General features: G+C 45.0%; 1 protein-coding gene and 1 long non-coding RNA gene across 5 annotated transcripts; one reads left to right on the forward strand and one right to left on the reverse strand.

Annotated features, from left to right (window-relative positions):
- The first annotated feature begins 435 nt into the window (after positions 1 to 435).
- On the forward strand, positions 436 to 22,067 carry LOC148891805 (histamine H3 receptor). 4 transcript variants are annotated; one of them, XM_089008928.1, is made up of 4 exons: positions 436 to 960; positions 2,142 to 2,308; positions 19,770 to 19,939; positions 20,039 to 22,067. In XM_089008928.1, the coding sequence occupies exons 1-4, from the start codon at positions 717 to 719 to the stop codon at positions 20,514 to 20,516; spliced, it is 1,059 nt and encodes a 352-aa protein (XP_088865054.1). In that variant the 5' UTR covers positions 436 to 716; the 3' UTR covers positions 20,517 to 22,067. The 4 variants fall into 4 exon arrangements, with proteins under 4 accessions (XP_088865054.1, XP_088865052.1, XP_088865053.1 ...); XM_089008926.1 differs by having other exon boundaries at positions 438 to 960; positions 19,770 to 20,356; positions 20,429 to 22,066; XM_089008927.1 differs by having other exon boundaries at positions 440 to 960; positions 19,770 to 20,356; positions 20,432 to 22,065.
- On the reverse strand, positions 4,057 to 7,362 carry LOC148891806 (uncharacterized). Its single transcript, XR_016116455.1, has 2 exons — positions 6,608 to 7,362; positions 4,057 to 6,414 (listed from the first exon to the last, which is right to left on the reverse strand). It is a non-coding gene; the product is annotated as an uncharacterized LOC148891806 (long non-coding RNA).
- Positions 22,068 to 22,269: the final 202 nt, after the last annotated feature.

The following is a 22,269-nucleotide window of genomic DNA, read 5'->3' on the forward strand; positions in this document are numbered from 1 at the left end:
GATGGATAGATAGATGGGCGGACGGACAGACGGAGAGGCGGACATACGGACCGACAGCAAGACAGCCAGCCAGCCAGACAGACCGATAGATGCAGTAGAATCTCTAATATAAAATTATATATATATGAAACTGATACAATCATGACATTCCAAAGTTGGAAGTAAATTTATTTGGACAGTCAAGTAACATAAGTGTTTATTAAAAGATTAATTTAATTTGTAAATGACAAACATTTGAATTGATCAGACCAAGTACTGTAGTTCAATCCAAGCGTTTGAGCAGAATTCCGCACTAGGGTTCCCAGACAAATTTTGTCCAAAACATTGGCGTAAAATTTCCTTAACATGAATATATAGGACATAGATAATCTTCATATCATGACAGATCGTTTCAAATTTTAGCAATTGCTATTATATCGAAAACTTAACATGCGTGTGTTTCTAATAGTCGGTGATCTTTGTCTCGTTACTTTGTTGATATTCCCTGGCCAAATCGTCTGATGACACGAGAGACACCGCTGGGACACGAGTAACAGCCCTAGGGCTACGGCGTCGGTCGAGGTCGTCGCCCACTCTTTGTTCCACTCGCCGGGCACATCTTGACACTTTCCACACAACTCGGACACATTTGACGATGTGCGGCTGGAGGACAGCAGTGCACCTGTTGCCCCCTCACCGTCACCTCTGAGGAAGATTGGAAAAAAGGAAGAAAGCGAATGGAGGAGCACCGCCTGTCCAACGCCAGCGGGCGTCACTTGGACGATGGCCCGGCGAGAGTGCAAAGTACCTTGGCGTTTTCGGGACCGATTTTTGCTGTTCTAACGGTAATGATGGTGACTCTGGTGGTCGTCACCGTTTTGGGCAACGCGCTGGTCATGTTTGCTTTCAAAGTGGACAAGAGTCTGAGGAGGCAGTGTAATTACTACTTTCTGAATTTGGCGATATCGGACTTTCTTGTCGGTAAGTAAACCTGAAGTCATTCCTTTCTTACCACTAATGTTTTCTGACACTTACCAATTGATAAAAAGCTATCTTGACAGTCTTGGCGTGAAATTTGACTCATTTTGACATTTGACATCAATATAACAAATCAAAATGGAATTATTTCCTGGAATGTGACGATTTTTAACCCTTTCGGGTACAGTGGTTACAACAACGGACAGTGGATCGTGTTACAGTACATTGGGTTACTGGGCGCGTTAAAGGATTAATGGAGTGACTTCAAGTACCCCAACAATAACATAGATTTAAAATGTCATTCTTTTTTAATGGTGTACACTGTGGCAGTTTGAGGTTCAACTGACTGACTTCTGCTAAAACACATTTTGGATTTGCAAATGTGTGTTAAATAAATGGAAACTGCAACCATGGAAACCGTTAAACTGCATTATAATAATAATAATCAAGGGGGGGCTGTACAAAAAACGCAGGCAAAAGGGCAGTTGTCCCCCTGCATCCATGGTCAATGCATTTGGGGCCTGTTGGAAATCATGTTGTCCACAATTTGTTATATTCCATACATTCTAGTGCAATATGAATTTCAAACCGTACATAATGGGTTGCATCAAATATGAAAAATAATACTTAGCATCAAATATGAAAAATAATACTTCAGAGAAAAGAGACAGCAAAACTAAAGATGATCATTATCCACTTGTTCATGTCAGCATCGTTCTGATATACTTTTTGAAACGATACAGATATTATTTATGACACAAGCGAGACAATTATTCTGAATATATTTTTGGTCAAGGTCAAAAGTGACCTCGAAGGTATTTCTACAAAATGAACAGTATAAGAAAACTGTTTTGGATTGGATTGGATTGGATGTACCTTTATTCGTCTCGCAGTGGAGAAATTTACATTCCACAGCAGCATGAAAGTAATGAAAGGAAGAGGAAAGGAAAGAAAGAAGTAGAAGAACAAAATACAGGAGCTGCTGGAAAGGCAGCCACTCTCGCGGCGCCATCTTGAAGTTAAACAAATAAAATAAAATGTTTTAGTTATAACGATGGTCCAAAAGTATCTCATTGCTTCTTTTAAGAATTCTGCCTGCACTTTCTGTTCTCTGTTTTTATGTTTACATAAAAACAGATTATTCCTTTGGGATAATAAATTTCATCCCATCATTCTCCATACAGGAGCGTTCTGCATCCCCGTGTACATCCCTTACATCCTCACTGGCCGGTGGACGCTTGGCAGGGGAATGTGCAAGCTGTGGCTGGTCATGGACTACCTGCTGTGTTCCGCGTCCGTGTTCAGCATCGTCCTCATCAGCTATGACCGCTTTTTGTCTGTCACCAGAGCGGTGAGTGAAACTTCCCCTTTCTGTGGTCCTGGTTTTCATAATGTAGGTCTTTGTGGATACATGAAAAGCAGAGCGTGCTGAAAGGTAAGATACTTTACATGCATGACAAAGTAATAAAAAAAAATACTGCACCAGAAGTTGCCATAATGTTTTGATGTCATAATTGCCATAATGTAGGCCGTTATAAAGAATGTACATTTGCATGACAAAGTTAGTTAAAAAAAAACAAAAAAAAAATCCCTGCACCAGAAGTTTGTGTGTGTGATTTTCTGTAGTTCTCCTTTTATGCATATTCAGTTTCTATTATATCTTTTGTGACAGTTCATAAAGTTAAAAAGCATGATGACATGCAATGCCTAAATCATTTTGCTTGGGGTAGAAATACAAACCACACAAATTGGAATGGGTTGTGTTTAGAGAGGTTTCCTGCAAATGCCCAAATGGGTTCATTCGATGGCTTCATTCCTGACTGGTCAGTGTGCCAGATTAGTGATGGGGGCAGTGACACCCCCACCACCTCATTTTCCCAAATCCCCAATTGAGCCCATCTGCACAGGTTAATCATGTCTGACCCAGCTTGGCGCTGTGCCACTTCCTCCAAAAAGTTTCTTTGCTCTGTATCAAAACATCAACAACAAAAAAAGCTTTGGTCAAGAAAACGAAACCGTGTTAAAGTACAACTACACAATCCCCCCCCCCCCTCCCCGAAATAAGAGGCTTCAGTCAATAATAACACTCCACTCACACCTGTGAGTCTCCCCCTGGAAACCAGATGATGTAGTACTTAGATTGACCTGCGAGGGGAATAATCATGCCAAAGCATGGTTGGAGCTAAGGTGTATAAGGCGCACAGGAGTATCAGGCGCACCACCAATGAATGGCGCTACAGTAGAGGTTGGGGTTACACACTACTTCTTCTACAAGGGGAAATAGAGTCGGTGGCCACTGACAGTAGTTGCGAGACCTGTTGTGGCTCAATATTACCTCACATATAAGGCGCACTGGCGTATAAGGCGCAGGTTTATCTTTTGAAGAAAATGAAGGCTTTTATACTAGAAAATACGGTAGTTGTAGAAAAAGAAACCATAAATGCCGCTTCCTACCTGCTCCTGTCTGATAAGTCAACCGCGCTTTGCGCTAGACCAGAGGTCGGGAACCCTTCATGAGCCATTACGGCTCTTTTACTGATTGCATTTGGCTCACAAATGAAACCAAATATTGCCACTTTTTTGCTGTTCATTTCCTGTTTGGGCTGCAGTTAGGCGAAAGAGCAATTTTGATTGGATGATGCGGCTGTTGATGTTAAAAGAGCAATTTTGGTTGGATGATATTGACCTAGGTGGCTGTTGATGTCAAAACAGGTAAACACACCCTTTTGAATAAGCCCAACGTGGAAAAAAGATGACGAGTATTACACACTTGAATGGATCATTGGATTCACCTTTGTGGAGAGAACAGGTTCTGTCGTGATTCTTATTTGCAATGAAACAATATCATCAATGAAACAGTCGCATGTCAGTGGCACTTTGACAAGCCCCATGCTACGTTCGCTTCAAAATACTTCTGCGAGAGAAAGCAGAAAGCAAGCGTGCAAGCAAATGAGCAGTGTGCAGGCCAGCTAGCAGTAACTTCGCGTATGGACCCGGCAAATTGACTTTAATCCCGATAGTTTAGCTGGATTTTTACCAGGAACGGAAAACCATTCATATTAATGGTGAGTATTATCACAGTTATTTTAAATAATACATTGTGTGTGTGTGTGTGTGTGTGTGTGTGTGTGTGTGTGTGTGTGTGTGTGTGTGTGTGTGTGTGTGTGTGTGTGTGTGTGTGTGTGTGTGTGTGTGTGTGTGTGTGTGTGTGTGTGTGTGTGTGTATACGTGTTTGGCTCTCACTGAAAAAAAATCTAAATATATTGCTTTTACGGCTGTCTCAGTCAAAACGGTTTGCGATCCCTGCGCTAGACTAACACTGGATATGAAAATGGAGTCTCGATTTGCGACTTACACATACTGTATGTGACTTGTTCCCACCTTTGCCCCACACAACAGGTTAACAGCGAGGCCAGTGGCTCTTCACCTTTTTTTGAGGTACCGAAACCAAACCAGCTAATAGGGACATTCACCAAACCTTTAGTCCCCATTGTAATGATATGAGCAAATCGTATTTGCATGTTCTACTAGTGATGCCTGGCTTTAGATCAAAGGAGCATGCGCGCTGCTGCAAGTCAGTCTGATGAGAGCCTACGAGAGCCACACATGTCAATTGCCTTCTCCCTCCAACCAACACATCTGTCCTAATAAAGAACCTCAACTCTATCCAGAAGTTGTATCATATACCGAAACCCGCTTACACAAAGCAACGCATGGTGTCAGAAGTGGGATTGCAAACCAAGTGTTTTCTGATAATGGTCCACAATTCGCCAATGAGAAGTTCAGAAAATTTGCAAAGGAGTGGGACTTTAAACACATAACCTCAAGTCACAAAGCAACGCATGGTGTCAGAATTGGTCTGGAAGACAAGAGGACGATAAAAGGACTTGGAACGAAAGATTCCACGGAGGAAAGACATTGAGCACAACCCACGGCAGAAAACGGCAGAACTGGAAGCTTTACGTCCACCCACAGCTCTGCAGCTAACAGGTAACGTGGCTGAAAATTGGAAGAGATTTAAGCAACGTTTTGAACTGTATTTGTCTGCAATTGGAGCTGATGAAAGCCATTCAAAGATGAAAGCATCCGTGTTTTTGCACGTTGTGGGAGAGGAAGCTCTAGAGGTCTACAATAACTTCACATTTGATGCTGAGGATGACAAGATGAAGCTGTCAAAAATAATGGAAAAGTTTGAAGCTTACTGCATTCCGAAACGCAATGTGACGTTTGAAAGGCACAGATTCTTCACATGTGTACAGACAGTTGGAGAAACTATTGACCAATATGCAAATGAGCTGAGAAACAGATCAAAGACATGTGAGTTCGGTGGATTAACAGAATCACTGATCAAAGACAGAATAGTGTGTGGCATTACAGATAATAAACTGAGAGAAAGGCTACTCAGAGAATCAGATCTGGACCTGGAAAAAGCCTTAGCACTGTGTAGAGCCGCTGAGACTGTTAAGTCACAGGCTAAAGAGTTGCTAAATGATTCTAGCTGCAATGTGGATGCAGTGGAAAGAAATGCACACAGATTCAACAAAAACAAGACTGCTGAGATCAAAGCAAGAGTGAGAAAACCCAACAAAAATAGGATACTCAAACAAAAATCTTGTACTCGTTGTGGTACGCAACATCCCCCAAAGCAATGTCCAGCATATGGGAAAATATGTAAAAACTGCGACAAAGAAAATCACTATGCTCGTTGCTGCAGGAACCAAGACATGAAAGGCAAGGTAGATGCAGTAGATGATCATTATGAAGTGGAGGAACTTTATGTGAATGCTGTAAAAGATGAAAGAGAAGAAAGAGATTGGATCACTACGCTGAAAGTGAACAACATTCATCTAAAATTCAAATTGGATACTGGAGCCAATGTGAATGTCATTTCAGAGACTGATTTCATGAAGATCGGGCCGAGACCAAAAATACATAAAGCAAATATGAAAGTAACAGCTTATGCGGGTTCAGTCATACCAATGAAAGGAAAATGCATTGTGAATGTGACACATAAAGGCCAATTACATAAGCTATCTTTCATCATAGTTCCAAGGGATGTGCAGGGTCTACTAGGATTGTTGGCATGTGAGAGACTACACCTAGTGAAGAGAGTTTTTGTTGTGGATAGACAAAAAGAGACAGCATATGATCAACTGATGGAGCAGTACAAAGACTTGTTTCAAGGGTTAGGCTGCCTACCAGGAGAACACACAATCAGAGTGGACAAAAGTGTGCCACCAGTCATACATCCATGCAGGAAAGTCCCGTTTGCTCTTCAAAAGCAGCTAAAATCAGAATTGGACAACATGGAGAACAAGCATGTAATAAAGAAAATTGATGAGCCGACTGACTGGGTCAGTTCCCTTGTTGTCGTGGACAAAAAGAATGGAAAACTCAGAATATGCCTGGATCCCAGAGATCTAAACAGAGCCATCAAGAGAGAACACTTCAAGCTACCTACTCGTGAAGAGATTATGGCACAGTTTTCAAAATCCACATTTTCCACAATCCAATGGATTGATGGAAAGTTCTGTCAAGACTGTGAAAAGACTGATGTACAAGGCAACAGACAGTGGAACGGATTTCTACCAGAGCTTGCTGGTGTATCGCACAACGCCGCTCGAGTGTGGTATGTCCCCGGCCCAGCTACTCATGGGACGCGTGCTGAGATCCAACTTACCCATCCCGGAAAACCTGCTAAAGACAAAGGAAGGGGAGAAAGTGAGGAAGATCAAAGAACAACAGAAACAAAAACAAAAGTTCTACCATGACAGAGGAACACGGAACCTACCTGAACTACACACCGGTGACCAAGTACGGTACAAAGACAAAACAGACACATGGTCACAGAAAGGAACTGTTCTGCGTCAGGTCCAACCAAGGTCATACAACATTCAGACAGAGGAAGGTGCTGTTTTAAGAAGAAACCGCCGAGATCTTCTCAAAGAACCAACCATAGCAAGTCAACGAACAGAGACTGTAACAGAGACTGTTACAACACCTCTAAATCCAGGACATGCTATCCGAAAATCCTCAAGGAAAGTGATACCACCTGAGAGACTGATTGAAACCATTTAACATGTTTTTCTAAGTGATCATGGTGAAAAAAAAATGATGTGAATGTTTCATGTGAATGTTTCATTTATTGTTGCAAAATTTAGAAATACTTTATTCAAGTTTAAGGTTGCTAATTACTGACATAATTAAATTCATTACATTTGTTAAAAGTAAAGAATTCCATTAAGAAAGGGAGATGTAATGATATGAGCAAATCGTATTTGCATGTTCTACTAGTGATGCCTGGCTTTAGATCAAAGGAGCATGCGCGCTGCTGCAAGTCAGTCTGATGAGAGCCTACGAGAGCCACACGTGTCAATTGCCTTCTCCCTCCAACCAACACATCTGTCCTAATAAAGAACCTCAACTCTATCCAGAAGTTGTATCATATACCAAACCCGCTTACACAAAGCAACACACCCATCAAAGCTTTCATTTTTTGGAAGCGAATCAATCCCCGTCCACATATTGCCAAGTCAAAATGGGGCGAGACCCGGCGTAGTAAGACAAAGGCAGCGTTCTCTTCCCTTTCACCAGCAAACACTTTTACATCAGAGCGCCGAATACAAATAACGCCACAAAGAGAGAAAGCGGGAAGCTCTTCTTTAATTAGCCAGCTTTGATCATAGAGGTCCTCCTCCTCCTCACGCAGCTGTCATCCTCCCAACGCGGAGAGATGAATCGCCCCAGAAGCAGGCCACTGACGGGCCAAACCACATATTATTAAAAGCCTGCCTCTATGAACGCCGGCAGACAAAAGGTCGTCAGGCGTGACACGGTAAAGTGCGTCTTTGAAAGGGAAATATCGGAGTCAAATTAGATGCAGATTCTTTATTTTAAATTTGGTTGGGGGTCAGGGCTGAGGGCAGGAGATGTGGGGGATAGTGAGAAATGTTCACATCAAGAGAAGGCACTTCTGAGTCGTCAATAAGCGCATCAGAGCATCCGAAATGATTAACTGTGTGAAGGGGCAATATTTGACTCGGGAGATAATGATTAGTTCAGTTTGTGAAAGAGAACACTCCCATTTAAATGGTTTCAATAGATTTAAATATCAATCTACTGACCAGCAATATTTTCAAAATGAATGACAAAGGAAACATTTTCATCTTCTAAAGAGAGAAGACTGTACTTTTCAATTAAGACTTGAGAGAGGATGTTGAGTTGAGTTTAAGAGGATGTAAACAAGTATTATTTCATACTTCCTGATTACTTCCCGCTAACCGATTTTTGCTAGCTTTGACCTGTCCAACCTTTCTTAATGTTGTCCATCTATTCTTGAGAAGTCCGTCTTGAAAATGGCTTTAACAGTATATCTGCAAACAAATCCATTTCTTCTCCTCCTTCAGCCATTGTGGGTTGACAAAACTGCTATTAAATCAACACAAAAATGTATTTGCTTATGCAGCTCGCTACATATATAGTGTGCTAGGTCTGGTCAGTATGCGCTTATCACTAGTGGCTAGTGATACTGTGATTGGCTTGTGACTAGCCAATCATGTGACTATCCAATAATAATTTGCGAAAAGTGACGTTGCCAGCGCCTTTGAACAGGCCTTTGGTTGCCAACTCAAACTCTGATTGGTTAAAGGACATCCAACACCATTTTTTTGTTTCCTAACTGACATCAGAAAAACATTTTATAGCATATAAAATACCCAAAACACGCAGGCTGATATTTTTAGTCAAACGCAAAACACCAAAAAAACGTTGCCCAAAACTGCCACTAGTGAGCTCAAAACTGTAGAGATTCAGAAAGTCCTGCACCCAGTTCGTGACCTCTGGTCAGGATACTCCTTCACAAACTGCCTTGCTCCAGAATCAAAACAATGGCTTCAGAGAGTTCAGATTCGGAAAAGATAATTCTTTGTTATCAGAAAAATCAGAATCACAAAACCTTTATTCGTCCCACAATGGGGAAATTTGCAGTCCACAGCAGCAATTTGAAAGGGGGATGGGGTGGCGGGTGTGAAAGGACCCGTTACTCATCTAGTTATGAATATAATTGAAATAGTTCTGAAGAGGAAAGCATAAGTGGTTTGCGATCAATTAAAGAAGTCCTTCTGTATCAATTTGAGCCGTAAGCGACGAAACTGGACACAACATATGAAGTGTATATGAAGCTCCGTGAATTAGCAATATAGCATCAACTTCTGTGATATGTCACATATAAGGACATAAATAACAAATAATAAGCAACAAGATGTCAACATTAAGGCAGATTGTTTAATTGTTGTGCATGCAAAAAGTTGTTTCAACTTTCAAGATGAAATCTTACAAAGTTATGTATGAATGGCCTTCTATACAATGGAGTTCATAATAAGAAAATTGTAGTGAATCGCAATTCATATCAAATCGAAAATTTATTCACAGGGTCAAGAAAAGCATTCGTATTCGATTAAAAGAAAAGACTGACTGTCGGAATGATACACATACCATATTTGACTGTCACCGAAGCGTCCTTTCGGCTACACCAAAGAGCTGTTATGGTATGCAAGGTGGTGGTGGTGATGGATCCCAAAAATCAGTCAGCAGGGAGCACCAGGTTGCATTTGACAAATTGTATTAAAATAAAGTCAGCAGGAACAAAATCTAAAACATCAAAGTCACCCGAACAGAAAAGTACAAAGTATCAAAGAAAACCTTCTGTAAAAATCTGCCAAGATGAAATAATAATAATAATAATATAATAATAAAAAATATTAATAATAATACATTACATTTTAAGCGGCTTTCAAAGCTCTCAAGGACACTTTACAGTCACAGACAAGCATAGGTACTATAATGAATAAAATACAATCACAAATAGAATACAATAAATAAAATGCAATTATCAATAGAAACAAGAGAGAGCTACACAGACAATGCAATTTTAAATAGGTGGGTTTTGAGATGGGACTTGAAGGTGGGAAGAGAATCGATGTTACGAATGTTGGGAGGAAGTGAGTTCCAAAGTTTGGGGGCAGAGCAGCTGAAGGCTCTGTCACCCATCGTGCTGAGACGGGCAGGGGGGGGGGGGGCACACAGAGGCGGAGGGAGGAAGAGGATCCGAGGGAACGAGAGAGAATAGAAATTTGAAGAAGGTCTTTAAATGTATACGATCTGCCAGTGGATCCTCAGCTTCCTGACAGGACGGACACAACAGGTCAGACTGGGAAAAATAGCATCCTCAACATGAACTACAAGCCCTGGAGCCCCGCAGGAATGCGTCCTCTCTCCATTGCTCTTCTCTCTCTACACGAACGACTGCACCTCATGCACCCAGCTAAAGTTCGCAGACGACACCACGGTCATTGGTCTCATCAAAGACGGTGACGAGTCTGCGTACCGACAACAAGTGAAGCAGCTGGAGCTCTGGTGCAGCCGTCACAACCTGGAGCTGAATACGCTCAAGACAGTAGAGATGATAGTGGACTTCAGGAAACATCCATCACCACAGCTACCCCTCACACCATCCAACTGCCTCGTGTCAACCTTTGAGACCTTCCTGGGAAGTTCCTGGGAATCACAGTCTCCCAGGACATGAAGTGGGAGGTCAACGCCAACTCTATCCTGAAAAAGGCCCAACAGAGAATGTACTTCCTGAGGCTGCTAAAGAAGTATGGCCTGCCACAGGAGGTGCTGCAACATTTCTACACGGCTGTCGAATACATCCTGTGTTCTTCCATCACCGTTTGGTTCGGGGCCGCCACAAAAATGGACAAAATCCGACTTCAACGAACAGTTAGGACGGCGGAAAAAAATCATTGGCACCGTCCTACCCACTCTCGAGGACTTGCAAACTGCAAGAGTCCAAACTAGGGCGCTGAAAATCCTACTGGACCCTGCACACCCTTTTCCATCACCTTTTCCAGCTACTCCCCTCAGGCAGGCGCTACCAATCCAAGCGCTCGAAATCCAGCAGACATTTAAACAGCTTCTTCCCCCAAGCCATTTACTCTTTGAACAGTAGCCCAAATGGAACTGTATAGTGCCTCTTTGAAATTTTTTGATGATGATACTAGTGCAGCGTGTTCGACCGGAAACAAAATTCCTTGAGTGTTCGACATACTTGGCAATAAAGATGATTCTGATTCTGATTCTGGTATAAAGAAGAATTTTAAAGTTGATTCTATATTTGACCGGGAGCCAGTGGAGCTCTTGGAGGACGGGGGTGATGTGGTAAAAGGATGGAGTTCTGGTGATGATCCGGGCTGAAGAATTCGGGACGAGTTAGAGTTTGTAGAAGTTTCTGAGGGACACCAAGGAGAAGTGAATTGCAATAGTTTATCCGGGAGGTGACAAGACTATGAACGAGGATAGCAGTGGTGTGGACATACAGAGGTGGATGGAGGAAGAGCATTTGAGGGCCCGAGAGGGAACGGAGATTTGAAGTAGGTCAGATAGATGGGGGGGCAAGATTATGGATGGCTTTAAATGTAAACAGAAGTATCTTGAAATCAATATGAAGTTTAACAGGGAGTCAGTGGAGCTGCTGGAGGACAGGAGTGATGTGGTGAAAGGAGGGGGTTTTGGTGATGATCCGGGCTGAGGAATTTCAGACTAGTTGGAGTTTATGGAGAAATTTTTGATTGACCCCGAAAAGAAGTGAATTACAATAATCGATACGGGAGGTGAAGAGACTGTGGATGAGGATAGCAGTGGTGTGAGGGGTGAAAGAGGGACGGAGACGATTGATATTACGGAGGTGGAAATATGCAGACTGAGTTATGTTATTTATATGGGAGTGAAAAGATAGTGTGCTATCGAGGATGACACCCAGGCTCTTGACCTGAAGGGCGGGGGACACGGTTGACCTGTCAATGGTGAAAGAGAAACTGTTTGCTTTTTTTTGTACCAACAAAAGGGAAGAAGGTGGAAGAGAGGCGTCGGGTTTGCTGGAGAGATAGAGCTGGGTGTCATCCACAAAGCAATGAAATTGTATACCAAATTTGCTGAGAATATTGCCAAGGGGAAGAAGGTAGGTGATAAACAGGAGCGGTCCCAGGACAGCGCTTTGGGGCACACCAGAAGCTACAGGAGAGGACTGTGAAGTGAAGAAGTTAATTTGGATGAATTGAGAGCGGCCAGAGAGATAAGAATGAAACCAGCGTAGGGGCGTGTTGGTGTTCCCTATGGAGGAAAGTCGGTCAATGTGGATGGGATGAGTAATGGTGTCAAAAGCTGCAGTTAGGTCAAGAAGGACGAGGATGGAGAGTAAACCAGCGTCAGCTGCCAAAAGAAGATCATTCGTGTCTTTTAAAGGACAACCAATGTCACTTTTTTGTTTCCTAACTGACATCAGAAAAACGTTTTATAGCATTTAAAATATCCAAAACACGCAGTGTGATATTTTCATTCAAATGCAAAACAACAATAAAAATGACTTAAAGTGTCCAAAATCTGCAAAAAATTGAGCTGTTAATTGGGCATTTTCAGAAAGTCCCGCCCCCAGTTCGTGACGTCACGCCAAGACGTCTTGCATTGCTGGAGAATCAAAAAATAGCTTCAGATTCGGAGAATATGCTTTCTTGTTACACATCCAGTTATGAATATGATTCAAATACTTCTAAAGAGGAAACAATACATGTTTGCAATCGATTAAATAATTTATTCCGTGTCATTTTGAGGCAAACGGGCAGGGGGGATGTCTCACCCATAAAATGGCCACCGAGCTGTGAGGAATTAAGCAGCCCGTTTCCACATGCTTATATATTCGTTTCATGGAGTTTGGACCCCCTCTGCTGGCGGCTTTTGTATGTAACACACGGTTTAAAAAAAAAACAGTCTTCCTGAATGTTCAGAGCGAGTCTTAAAATGTCAAATATAGCTATATGCGGTGGAATCTTATTAAAATACGCCCAGTAGAAGTCATTTAAAGCCATTTTACAAATTATGGACACAACTTGTCCGGAGACGTCGGTTGTCCTTTAAGAGAGCTGATTCTGTACTGTTGAGGGGGGGAAACCAGATTGGAATGGTTCGTAGAGATCATTCTGGGAGAGTTGAGAGTGTAGCTGAGAGTACACAACTTTTTCTTGGATTTTGGAAATAAAAGGAAAGTGACAAATGGGGCGACGGTTCTTGGAGTCTTTGGGATGAGATCCAGGCTTTTTAACAATTGGTGTGACCGCCGCCGTTTTGAGGGGGACAGGGACGAATCCTGAGGACAGCGAGGAGTGAATAATGGCTGAAATGAATGGAAGGAGAGATGGGAAGCTGGATTTGACCAGAACTGTTGGGAGGGAATCTAATTGACAGGAAGAAATCTTGGATTTAGTTATGAGATTCGAGATTGTAGAGGGATGAGGGAGATCAAAAGAAAAGGGGGTAGGAAGGTTGGGGGAGGGGAGGGGTACAGAGGAGCCAAGATGCTGGTGGATTTTGTTGACTTTTTCAGAAAAGAACAGAATGAGAGAATTGCAGGTGTCAGAGGAATAAAAGTGTGGGGGGATAGAAACGGGGTTGAATGATTCAGTCATAAAGAGGAAAGAGAGCCAGAGTATTTCCAGTATTTGAGTCAATGAGTCCAGAGTAGTATTGTGACTTAGCTTGAGAGATACTGTTCTTGTAGAGAGAAAGTTTAGCGATGTACATATCTTTGTGAACAGTGAGTCTGGTTCTTCGATAAAGTCTTTCAAGCTGGCGTGTTTGTTCAATTTCATGGAGCGGAGATGAGCGTTGAACCAGGGTGCAGAGCGAGTAAATAAAACAGAGCGGGATTTGACAAGAGCAAGCGTGTTAAGAATGTCGTTGAGGTATGAGTTGTCGCGGGAAACCAGATCATCAGGAGAGGAACTTGGGTCCAGAGATAATTAGGCGAACATTACAGCAAGAGAGTCTGGGTTAATGGCCTTGATGTTACGAAAGTTGATAGAACGGGGTGTTTTGGTGGTGGAGAGTGAGATGGAAACGTTACAAGAAACGAGGTAATGGTCTGTTATTGGAAGTTCAACAGCTGTGCAGTTTGAAAGAGACAAACCACAGTAGCATATGAGATCAAGTGTCTGACCCTTTATGGGTATAGGAACGTCCACAAGTTGGCTGAAGCCAAGGCTATCAAGGGAAGAAGTGAAGTGAATTGTTAGCAGAGTAGTTGGGATTATCAATGTGTATGTTAAAGTCTCCCATGATAATTATATTCTGTGAGGGAGAGAGGAGAGATGGGTGGGAATAGTAGAAAATTCGTTTAAAAAGTCACAGTGACGTTTGGGAGGGCGGAAAATAGTGGCGAGAATCGTGGGCGTAGAACCAGAAATTTGGCATGCAATGCATTCAAATGAACACGTTTCAGGGAGCGCGACAGGGACAACATTCCATATGTCATGATAAAAAATAGCTCGGCCACCTCCTCAGCAACAATGGCGAGGTTTGGGAATATACACAAATCCTGGAGGAGTAGATTCATTAAGCTGTGAATACTCATTCACTCATAAAGAACTCACTCATAAAGAAACCTTATGCGTTGTCACGTCCGCTCGAGGAGTTGACAGTTGACAGGACTCGAGGGACGGAGGAAAGTAGCAAGGGGTTGGATCCAAAATACATGGTGGAGATGGTAAGTTCGAGAAAGGTCTTTACTGAGACACTCCAGGCAACACAGGAAATAAGGCAACCGAGTGGACATACGGGACAAACCTGCGTGCTGCGGGGCAACGGGGAAACTGCAGAGAATACACCGACGCGGACCGAGCGGGAATGGGTGGCTTTTATAGCCAGAAGGCACAATCAAGGGAATGAGTAACAGGTGAGTGAGTCCGGAGAGCAGGGAAGGGAGGGGCACGTTCCTGGCGCCGAGGAGGATGTGACAGTGCCCCCCCCTCAATGGACGGCCCACCCCGTCTGGAGGGGTGAGCCAAGTGGAATGCCCGGGTGAGAGATGGGTCGAGGATCCAGGAGCTGGGAACCAATTGACGTTCTTCGGGCCTGTAGCTCTCCCAATCAACCAGGTATTGCAATCCCCTGCCCACGCGCCTTGAGTCCAATATCTCCCACACGGTGTAGACAGGGTCTCCGTCCCCCATCCGGGGGGCGGGGGGTGCGGGTGCCAGAGCTAGGGGGCTGGTCTCCACAGGCTTGAGGAGGGAAACATGGAAGACCGGGTGGATCCTCATCGTGGGTGGCAGCTGGAGCCTCACCGAGACCGGGCAGAGGATGGCCTTGATGGGGATGGGACCAGTGAACCATTTGGCCAGTGTCCCGGCCAACCGGAGGTCCCTCGTGGAGAGCCATACCTCCTGGGATTAGACCGTCGTGAGACAGGTTAGTTTTACCCTACTGATGATGTGTTGTGCGATAGCAATGTCAGTACGGAGGAACCGCATAGACATTTGGTGCGTGCGTTTGGCTGACAAGGCTACCATCTGCGGGATTATGACCGCCTCTAAGTCAGACCCGCCTCGCGATGCCTGGCGCCAGGGCCTTACTGGCAACTGCGAGCGCCGCTCGACACTGTGAGGGGGCACCCTCCGTTACCTACACCGGCGTCGGGTGCTAAAAGACCGGCGGGAGAAGAAGGCGCATGGGTGGAGCTTCTGGTCGACGTATAGACCGGATGCCTCGATCTCAACTGCGAACGTGAGGTCCGGGTCGGGGTGACGTAAGACCGGAGGGTTGGGGAAGGCGTGACGGAGGCGGTTAAACACCCCCTCCGCGTCGGGTGTCCACCTAAAGGGGACCTTGGTGGATGTGAGATTAGTTAAGGGGAGTGACTTCTGACTATAACCGCGGATAAAGCGGCGGTAGAAGTTGGCAAACCCCAAAAATCGCTGGAGTTGTTTGCGCGTCTTCGGGGTTGGCCACTCTACCACCGCTTTGGTCTTGGTGGGATCGGCCCGGAGTTGCCCCTGCTCCACGACGAACCCCAGAAAAGACACAGAGCGGATGTGGAACTCGCACTTCTCTGCCTTCACGTAGAGCCGGTTTTGCAGGAGCCGCGCCAGGACCCGTCGGACGTGCTGCCGGTGTTCTTCTGTGGATTTAGAAAATATGAGGATGTCATCCAAATACACAAAAACAAACACGTTGAGGAAGTCCCTGAGCACATCGTTGATGAGGTTTTGAAATACGGTGGGCGCGTTGGTGAGTCCGAACGGCATCGCCAGGTATTTAAAATGCCCCAAGGGCGTTTTGAATGCGGTCTTCCACTCGTCCCCCTCTCTGATGCGAACCAGGTGGTATGCACTACGCAAATCCAATTTGGTGAAAATGGTAGCCGATTGGAGGGGCGCGAAGGTGGAATCCATGAGGGGGAGAGGGTATTTGTTGCGAATGGTGATGTCGTTCAGACCCCGACAGTCGATACACGGACGCAGCGACCTATCTTTCTTTTCAATAAAGAAGAACCCTGCGCCGAGCGGAGAAGTCCCGCTGCAATGGAAGAGTCAATGTATGTGCTCAGGGGTTCTTGTTCCGGGTGTGAAATATGGTAAAGTCGGGAATCCGGTAGTGGAGCCCCCGGCTGCAGTTCGATGGCGCAGTCAGACGGTCGGTGGGGTGGCAGGGATTGCGCGATGTCCTTACTGAATGCCTCTCGCAGATCATGATAACAATGCGGCACGCCCTTGAGGCAGATTTCTTTGGGCGCGCCGCCACGGGAGGGGTCTTGCCCTGCCGTAGCCGACCGTAGACAATTGGCGTAGCAGTAGGGGCTCCAACCCTGTATGGTGGAGCCCTCCCACGAGATGAAAGGGTCATGGGTGCTGAGCCAAGGGAGGCCCAGCACGAGTGGCACGTTGTGGGAGGACATGAGCAGGAATTGGCGGTGTTCGACATGGTTACCCACTAGCCGGAGTTTAAGAGGTGCAGTGATGCGCGTTACCCGGGCTGCCAGTCGGCCGTCAAGGTCCAGGATCTCCTTGGGTATCTCGAGTTCCTCGAAGCCGCAATCCAATGTTTCTGCCAGTTAGGGGTCGATGAAGCACCCGTCCACCCCCGAATCCACTAACGCCCGTATAGCTTGGGAGTTGGATGGCCCAAATAATTCGCCGTTCAACTCCAACCGCGTGACGGGCGCCATCCTCGACGCCTCCGACGGCCGCCCGCGGTAGCCGTTTGGTCGGGGACTTATGGGTGCTGTAGGTCTTAGGCCCCCGGGGTTGGCACGATCGGCCCCGCTCCCCACCTGCACCGGTTCGGGGAACTCCTCCTGGCGTCACGCCTGCTCGTCGCCGTCGGGTGTGGTCGTCCGCTGCGTGCTTCCGGGTTCGCTGGGCGGCTGGGTGCCTTGCTCCCGCTGCCTCTCCCGAAGGCGATGGTCCAGGCAGATGACTATGTCGATCATCTCACTGAGGGTGGTGCCAGCGTCGCGGGTGGTCAACTCGTCTTTGAGAGCGGCGCTCAGTCCGCGACGAAACACTCCTCTCAGCGCCCGATCGATGTAGCTACTCCGGGCAGCCAGGACGCGGAAGGCAATGGAGTATTCAGCCGCCGAACGCGTCCCTTGCACGCAGTCGTGGAGAAGCCCCTCCGCCTCGCAGTCCGTGACCGGGTGGTGCAAAACTTGCCGCAGCTTGGCCACAAAGTCCAGGTAGGAGGAGCATAGTCCAGGCTGGGACTGCCGGACGGCCAACACCCAGGACTCGGCCTGGCCCATTAGCAGGCTGGTGATGAAAGCCACCTTAGCCTAATCGCTACCAAAGGCGGAGGGTTGTTGCTCAAAAACCAGCGAGCACTGCATCAGGAATTGAGCACAGCGCCCGGGTACGCCTGCGTAGCGTGAGGGGTGTGGCAGGGAGAGCTCGCGACTACTCACGGGGGGGGAGTAAGGGGCCGTCAGGGTAGCGAGGCGTTTCTCGACCTCCTGTAGGCGTTGAGCCAGCGAGGACGTGATGTGGCGGTTCTCCGCGACCGCTTGAGCCAGCTGGCTCGAACGCTCCGCCTGATGGGCTAGGGTGGATATGATTTTGTCTCCACCGGCGAGATCCATCGTTGGCCGGTGTATTATGTCACGTCCGCTCGAGGAGTGGTGACAGGACTCGAAGGACGAAGGAAAGTAGCAAGGGGTTGGATCCAAAATACACGGTAGAGACGGTAAGTTCGAGAAAGGTCTTTACTGAGACACTCAAGGCAACACAGGAAATAAGGCAACCGAGTGGACGTACGGGACAAACCTGCGTACTGCGGGGCGACGGGGAAACTACAGCGAATACACCGGCGCGGACCAAGCGGGAATGGGTGGCTTTTATAGCCAGAAGGCACAATCAAGGGAATGAGTAACAGGTGAGTCCGGAGAGCAGGGAAGGGAGGGCACGCTCCTGGCGCGGAGGAGGATGTGACATGCGTGTTACCGCAATTGGCTGCCACACAACGATTCACCATCGCGTTATTTATGTCGTTTTCCTTCCAATTTCGCGATCACCACGATGTTTTCAGACGAAACATTTATCGCTTTCTCTGTCAGGGGCGTTCCCTCTGCGACGTCACTTCTTGCATTGACATCAACTCGAAATCTTTGTAAAATGCGGTCAGAAGAAGTCATTTGAAGTGATTTTACAAATTAGGGACGCAACTTGTCCGGAGGTGTTGGTTGTCCTTTAAAGCAACTGTTTCATTGACATTGATTTTTATGCTCCAGAACCTGCGGAACCGATTGTGAAGGCGTCCAGGTAGATTTCTTACCGTGGTAACAAATGAGAGCTGAAATATGTTTGGTTAAATGCTTAAATAAGAAAACACACATCTGGAAGCAATGTAGGGACACAAAGACAATTTGGAATTATTTAAAAATATTTCATGGACAAAATATAATTCATATTAGTCTGTGATTCAAATATTCTAGGCCAGCAGAGAAGCAGGCCCTGACGGCCTACCACTGAGTTAGAGGTATTATTTATTTCTTTTGAAGGTGTACCATTTATGAAAATGCATTTTGTGGCTGTGGTAATTGTTTTGCAGGAGAAAAATAGAAATAATTATTTTGTTTTGTATACAAATTGTTGGACATTGTTTTATAGTGTTGTCCCTTTGGAGAGATATTGAAATGATGTCGAAGGAAAATAATTATTGCTCAAAACTAGTTCGAGCTTCTGCGATATGCTTGGCGACTCGTTCCCTCCCAAAGACGTGTTTATGTCTTTCCAGACTCCACTTATTTCATCCCGGGTACTTATTTAAATGGTTTAAAAGATGTTTTATGAGTACTGTATTTTGCGGTGTATAAGGCGCACCAAAAAGCCTTGATTTTCTTGCAAAGATGACCATGCACCTTATATGCAGCTGCGCCTTATGTGTAAAGTTATATTAAGCCACAACCGGTATCGCAAATACTGCCAGCAGCCACCGACACCATTTCTCCCCGCATAAGAAGTAATGCATAACCGCAGACTCTATTGTAGCACCTTATAATGTAGTGGGCCTAATATTTGGCAAACTTTTCTATATTTATATATTCTATTTGGAAAACGTTTTCATTCATTGAAGGTGCGCCTTATCGTCCAGTGCGCCTTTTATATGGAAAAAGTTTGAAAATACATACACCATTCATTGGGGGTGCGCTTTATACTCCGGTGCACCTTATACACTGGAAAATACGGTATGTTGTAGCGACAATATTAGAACATATTCAAAATACGTTTGAACCCAGTTGGAACTTACTTTCAAGTATGTTTGTCTGTATTTGCCTATGAAATTGTTTTTACTCCACATAATCAGCTTCAGGTTTCACCACAATCATGTTTTTGGAACAATTTGAATGTTTATTTTCTTCAAAATCATTCAGCCCTGGAAGTGACGCCTGGATGGACGGAAAGTCTAATTTCTTGTGTTGTTTGCCGCAGATGAGTTACCGGGCCAGACAAAGCACGCCGCATCCCGCCATCATCAAGATGACGGTCGTGTGGGTGCTGGCCTTTCTCCTGTACAGCCCGGCCATCATATTCTGGGAGCTGGCGGTGGGCCAAAGTCGGGTGCCGAATGAAGAGTGCTTTGCCGAATTCTATCACTCCTGGTACTTCCTGCTATGCACCTCCATGCTGGAGTTCTTCTCCCCTTTAATCTCGGTGGCTTTCTTCAACCTGAGCATTTATCTGAACATACGCCGGCGGAGGCTCCGTTGCAGGGAGGCTCATCTCAACCTTCAGCTCAACGAACCCGTGTCGGCGCAGCGGAACGCGAACCCTTTTTCCCACACGTGGAGCACGGGAGGCAAGCTGACCGCGCGAGGCTCCATCCACTCCCCGTCCTTGTCCCCCAAACTGGATCTGTCGAGCAGCAGGGCGACCCAACCGAACCGTCTGTCCAGAGATAAGAAAATTGCAAAGTCCCTGGCCATCATTGTGTGCGTGTTTGCCATCTGCTGGGCACCGTACACCCTACTGATGATCATCCGTGCCGCCTGCAGAGGGCGATGCATCCCACATCACTGGTATGAGGTCACCTTCTGGCTCCTGTGGCTCAACTCTGCCATTAACCCTTTCCTATACCCACTGTGTCACAGCAGCTTCCGCAAGGCCTTTGCTAAGATTGTGTGCCCAAAGCGGCAAAGCTCTACTCGCCCTTTAGTCGTCCTTCGGACGGGCCAGTGACCGGCGGATGCTCCCCAGCTGGCAGCCTAAACTGTGAAGTATTCCAAACGTAAACGTATCGAATTGGCGGTGTGGTCTTGCGAGTGTGTAAATGTGAGAAAATAATGTGCTATCTTGCACTTGATTTTTCTTTTTATATTCACTCAATGTCTGAAATGTTTACAATCATTAAAACGGGTGCCACGAAACATAAACACAATTTAAAAAAATGAGTAACTGTGAAATGTACTTCTTCCCAATGAATTGCATAGTGTGTCTTGCAAAAATCTGATGGATTTTATAGGATAAATGTTGCTATTGTTACAATGTTGCTGTTAATGTTAGAGTTAAAATCATATTATGTTAATTGATCAATTTTACCCGTTTCCATTTTTGTGTTGACTAAAGCACCGGATATCCTTTCCTTTTCCTTTCTTCAAAACAGTTCTAAAATATCCCAATGGGATAGAAAATGTCCCAACTTTTCAGACTGCCCTGGTGTCCGCAAACTTTTTGTCATGAGTTTCAGACTCTGATGTTTATAACATCTCAGAAGCAGTTGTGGCTGATGTCACCTAGTATTTGACTGTTTTGTGTGAAATTTTATATACGGGTAAAAATGACCCACAACATCATGAACGTGATTTTTTTTTCAACATAATATGAAGGTTAAATCAAGGTTTGTTTAAATTCTATGTGCACATTTAAAGCATTTCCCCAACCCACCTCATGCTTTCACCATTTTTACTTTGCTAAAGGATGATTTATCATGAATGTCCTTATGCTATAAAACTGCCAGACAAACACATTTGTAACTTGTACTGCATCTTCAATTGTACTCTTCTAACCGTTTACATTTGGCATTTAGAATAACGTAAGTTGTGAAGACACAACCATCGAGCAAGAAAAGTCTACATTTAAAACTACGTACATGTATTGTTCTTGTCGCATTTATTGTGGTGAGGCGGCTGTGCGTTTACTTCTTGGTGCCGCTAGATGTGGCTATTTATCTTTACAACTTTCAACGTGTGTTTCACAGCTCCGAAGCAACATTGACCCAAATTGCTCTCGGGCTGACTGCAGCGAGTGTGTTGGAACTAACACTTCAATGCAAAGTAATAAAAGTATTTGCAGCAACTTCTTGAGTGATTTTAGCTTCGGGCATGCCATGTCAACTAATTATCCCCGAGAGGAGAGCAAAAGGTACCATGTGGGTTCCATGTGGAGTGCATCGAGTGTTTGTAAATTATAGAAGCCACATTATTACTGCTACAGACTTTGAATGTCATCACGTTTGAAGGGACACGTTCGATTTTTATCATATATAAAATAACATCCCAGATTTTGTGAAGAGACACTAAATACTTAATCCACTTCAAAGCAGGTCGGAAGAGTCATGAATGATCTCAGTTCACAGTTGTGAATAGATAACGGTTGAGTCAATGTGAACTCTGAAACAGCAGCATTGAAGCATGAAACGCTTCACAATGTAATGCAAGGCAACTTCAAGAATTAAAAAAAAAAGGTGTGTACAAGCATCCTGCTTCATCCTCAAAGCTGGTTTTACATGACACCTACGTCGCTGGTTTAAACGACGACACTAATGGGGCCTGGCTGGGTCTGCCTTCTTTCATAAATACCCTTTTTTATTGAAACTTGATACATCTGACATGAACATGTAGATTTCAATTTAAAAATAAATAAATAAAACGGTACCATCAATCCATGATTTTATATCAATGCAGTGTTTCCCAAAATTTAATGAAACAGCATC

Source organism: Hippocampus bargibanti, linkage group LG11 (assembly GCF_051943395.1).
Source record: "Hippocampus bargibanti isolate YZ-2025 linkage group LG11, ASM5194339v1, whole genome shotgun sequence".
Lineage (NCBI taxonomy): Eukaryota > Metazoa > Chordata > Actinopteri > Syngnathiformes > Syngnathidae > Hippocampus > Hippocampus bargibanti.

Excerpts from the sequence above, each read along its gene's own strand:
- LOC148891805 (XM_089008925.1), top strand. The coding sequence starts at position 717 with ATGGAGGAGCACCGCCTGTCCAACGCCAGCGGGCGTCACTTGGACGAT. Across the intron at positions 961-2,141 it reads GATATCGGACTTTCTTGTCG|GAGCGTTCTGCATCCCCGTG; the intron begins GTAAGTAAACCT and ends TTCTCCATACAG. Across the intron at positions 2,309-19,769 it reads TTTTGTCTGTCACCAGAGCG|ATGAGTTACCGGGCCAGACA; the intron begins GTGAGTGAAACT and ends TGTTTGCCGCAG.